This window comes from Pyricularia pennisetigena, chromosome 2 (genome assembly GCF_004337985.1).
Source record: "Pyricularia pennisetigena strain Br36 chromosome 2, whole genome shotgun sequence".
Classification (NCBI taxonomy): domain Eukaryota; kingdom Fungi; phylum Ascomycota; class Sordariomycetes; order Magnaporthales; family Pyriculariaceae; genus Pyricularia; species Pyricularia pennisetigena.
Window position 1 is genome coordinate 21,534 of NC_043741.1, and position 2,800 is coordinate 24,333.

The 2,800-nt window shown below is 51.6% G+C and overlaps 1 protein-coding gene across 1 annotated transcript in view; it reads right to left on the reverse strand.

Moving 5' to 3' along the window:
• PpBr36_00002 (uncharacterized protein) overlaps positions 1–1,514 on the reverse strand; it is a gene marked incomplete at both ends in the record, with an annotated part of 1,629 nt that extends 115 nt beyond the window's left edge. Inside the window, one exon of the mRNA XM_029887195.1 lies at positions 476–1,514. Within this exon, the coding sequence (XP_029752164.1) occupies positions 476–1,514 (1,039 nt within the window). The remainder of the gene's footprint in view (positions 1–475) is intronic.
• Between the last annotated feature and the right edge of the window lie 1,286 nt (positions 1,515–2,800).

The following is a 2,800-nucleotide window of genomic DNA, read 5'->3' on the forward strand; positions in this document are numbered from 1 at the left end:
AAAGTTTCTCGCACAATTACACGTTATAGCAAAATTCAAGATCGAATACAGGTCAAATATTGTCTAGAAAACATCTACGCTTTGTATCCATGCTTTCCTTATGTCCAGATGCATTCTGCCGTCAAGCACCCATGATTGTTGGCTGTTCTGGATGGTTCTCGCCATGGCGTCGGCAGCTCATACGGCTTGATGCAATTAATACCCGCTTTTTTCCCCAGTCGCCCTACCATTTTTGGGAAAAGGTGGGTTCTGTTACAAGGACCCAAGTTTCATCACGATCCGAGACTACTTATCACCAGACTCCCGCTTGCGGAATAACCCCATCTCTGCTCCCGCTAATTTTCATCAAGTCCCGGACAAAACAACCCTTCAAACCATGTCTTCAACGTTGTTTGGATCCAGCGGATGAGTACCCGCAGCGCAGCAAATATCTTACAGGATCCGACATAAGATTGAGAAGAACCTATTAACATACTGTTCATGAGACTGAACGAGCTGCCCCGGTTGCAAAAGAATGACAAGCGCCATTCTGCTCCCTCGACCAGCAGCACGGGAACGGCCTCCAACATGCTGAGCTCTCTAGTGCCGTGAATAGCAGAAGCTAAAGACACCCAGGTCTCCAGCCTGTTGAACCATGCCGCTGTCCACAAGGCCACCTGGATCCGGCCGTCTCCAGCACTCATGTAGCTTTTGGTCTTGATATTTACTCCCAGCGGGTTGTACACAAGTGGACCGTACTCGCTGTGGTTGACAGTCTTTTCTCCAGAGGACAACATTGATGTGACAGCATTCCGAATGCCGTTTCCGAGGGGTGTTTCGTCTCCCGGACTGAGAATCAGGGCCATGTCCACCATTTTTTCCTGGGCCACAAATCCGGAGCCAGGCTGCTGTAGAAACAGGGGAGAGCTCTGTTGCGAGGACGCAGCCGAGGATGTTGCCGAGGATGTAGCCGAAGATGACGATACCGGCGGTACCGCCCACGCACCAGCCTTTATTGGTGGGAGCCAATGCGGGTGGATGGTGGCTTGGGTGATATTAATACCGCGGACATTGGCAAAAGGTTGGGTGGCAAGCCTAAGAAGAGGACCATGTACGTCTTGGTTCCAGCCCGCTTCGGATGCGTCCTCCTGAATACATATGGAAGTACTGGTGGTAATCCTTTGTAATTCTTGCAGGGTCGCTCGAATCGAGACCTCGTCTTCCTCTTCGGTGCTGAAGCCGAAGGAATGTTCTGGCCATTGCTGCTGGCCCATGTCTTGAAGCGCACCTTTTGCAGCTAGTGGTAGGATGGCCGTAGAGAATTCAGAAATTTCTTCGAGACGAGCAGACAAATCTTGCACGCTTTTGGGAAGCGCGGACTCGGATTGTGCCTCGGTTTTCATTTCCATGTATACTGGCTTGACCAAGCTGTTCAGATCGACATGCTTTCTAAGGGGACTGAGGCGGCGCTTTCTGGGGTTCCCAGAGTGGCCTGGTGATTGAGAAGGCGAATTGGGACAGATGGCGGCTGGCATGTTCAGAGGACGAGCGCAGGGGGTATTTTCAGGATCAAATGGTAATGTGGCCGGCGGTTTGTTGGTCCAAATCGTCTTCAAATACACCCGTTGGGTCTTGAACGCATCTGCGCTTCGACGGCGATTCAGAGGTCGGAGGTGTGTCGGGCATTGCGGAGACGTCTTTTTGCCTTGGTGATGGTGGGCAAACAGTGGATGCCGGCAACGAGTCGGTTGTGTTAAGCCACGAAATGATACGACAGTGCACACAATTTCGAAAGGGCGATTCCGTGGCAAGCAATGTAGCCGTCCATTGTCGCGAGGCAAAAGTGAAGGGGGGAACAGCGTTGGCGGTGATGGTGTTCGCGTCAACGAATGGAATGCATGACGAAATTCGGCTAGTGGAAGGTGTTGGGGGTTAGAGAGCTCCTTCTTGGTTGGCCCGGTAAAGCGGTATCTTATAGTGTGCTAATGGCTCCACATACCGCCTTGGACCCACCTTGGGACAAAGACAGCATCGACTGTTGAGCTATCGGTCTAGTTACCCCTGCCCCTCCTTTCCTAGAAAAGAGTAGAAGTCAGAAACCATCCTCGCCGCTTCAGAGCTGGGGATAAGGCCGCTCACCTTGACCAGGGTCGGTGGTGCTTTGAAGCTATGTAGAGCCTATGCCAGCCTTACTAGCAAAGGAGAACGCCGAGTATTGGGAGCCGGCGCCGGTCCAGTAGGACCTGGCACTGATAACACCCGCGTTTGCCGCCGTAGCTGGACTTGGAGAATCGAGGGCTGGTTCCGACAGCCCATACGCCAATCCTAAAAGCAAAAGGAGAGCAAACGTTATCTCCCTTAGCGGGTAGTACCTAGGGACATTTCGCCATGATGGAAGATCGTGGACGTGGATGGACATTGATCCGGTTTATCGTCTTTTTTTGGTCTTCTTAGGCGATCCGCCTCTCGCAATTTCCGGATGTGCTGGACTATGCACTAAAACATTTGTGAAATTTTAGCATCCTACGTCCAACGGGGGGTTTTGAAGCACGAAGACCTCGCAAGGGCAAAAAGGGAAAGAACCACTATAAGATTAAGCAGGACGAGCAGGACCCGCAGTCTTTGACATAGTTTGCCACGGAGACGACAATATTTGCATGAGATGCTCGATTATCCTCAATGTGAGCTGGTTCAAGGTGCATCCATCGACAGCAACCCAAATCGCATTCGACAGTGATAATGCCTTAACACAATCCTGTTAACCATGGACACCCCGAGTCGGAACACGTTGCACAAATGTCCGACGGCCACAGTCTGCAAC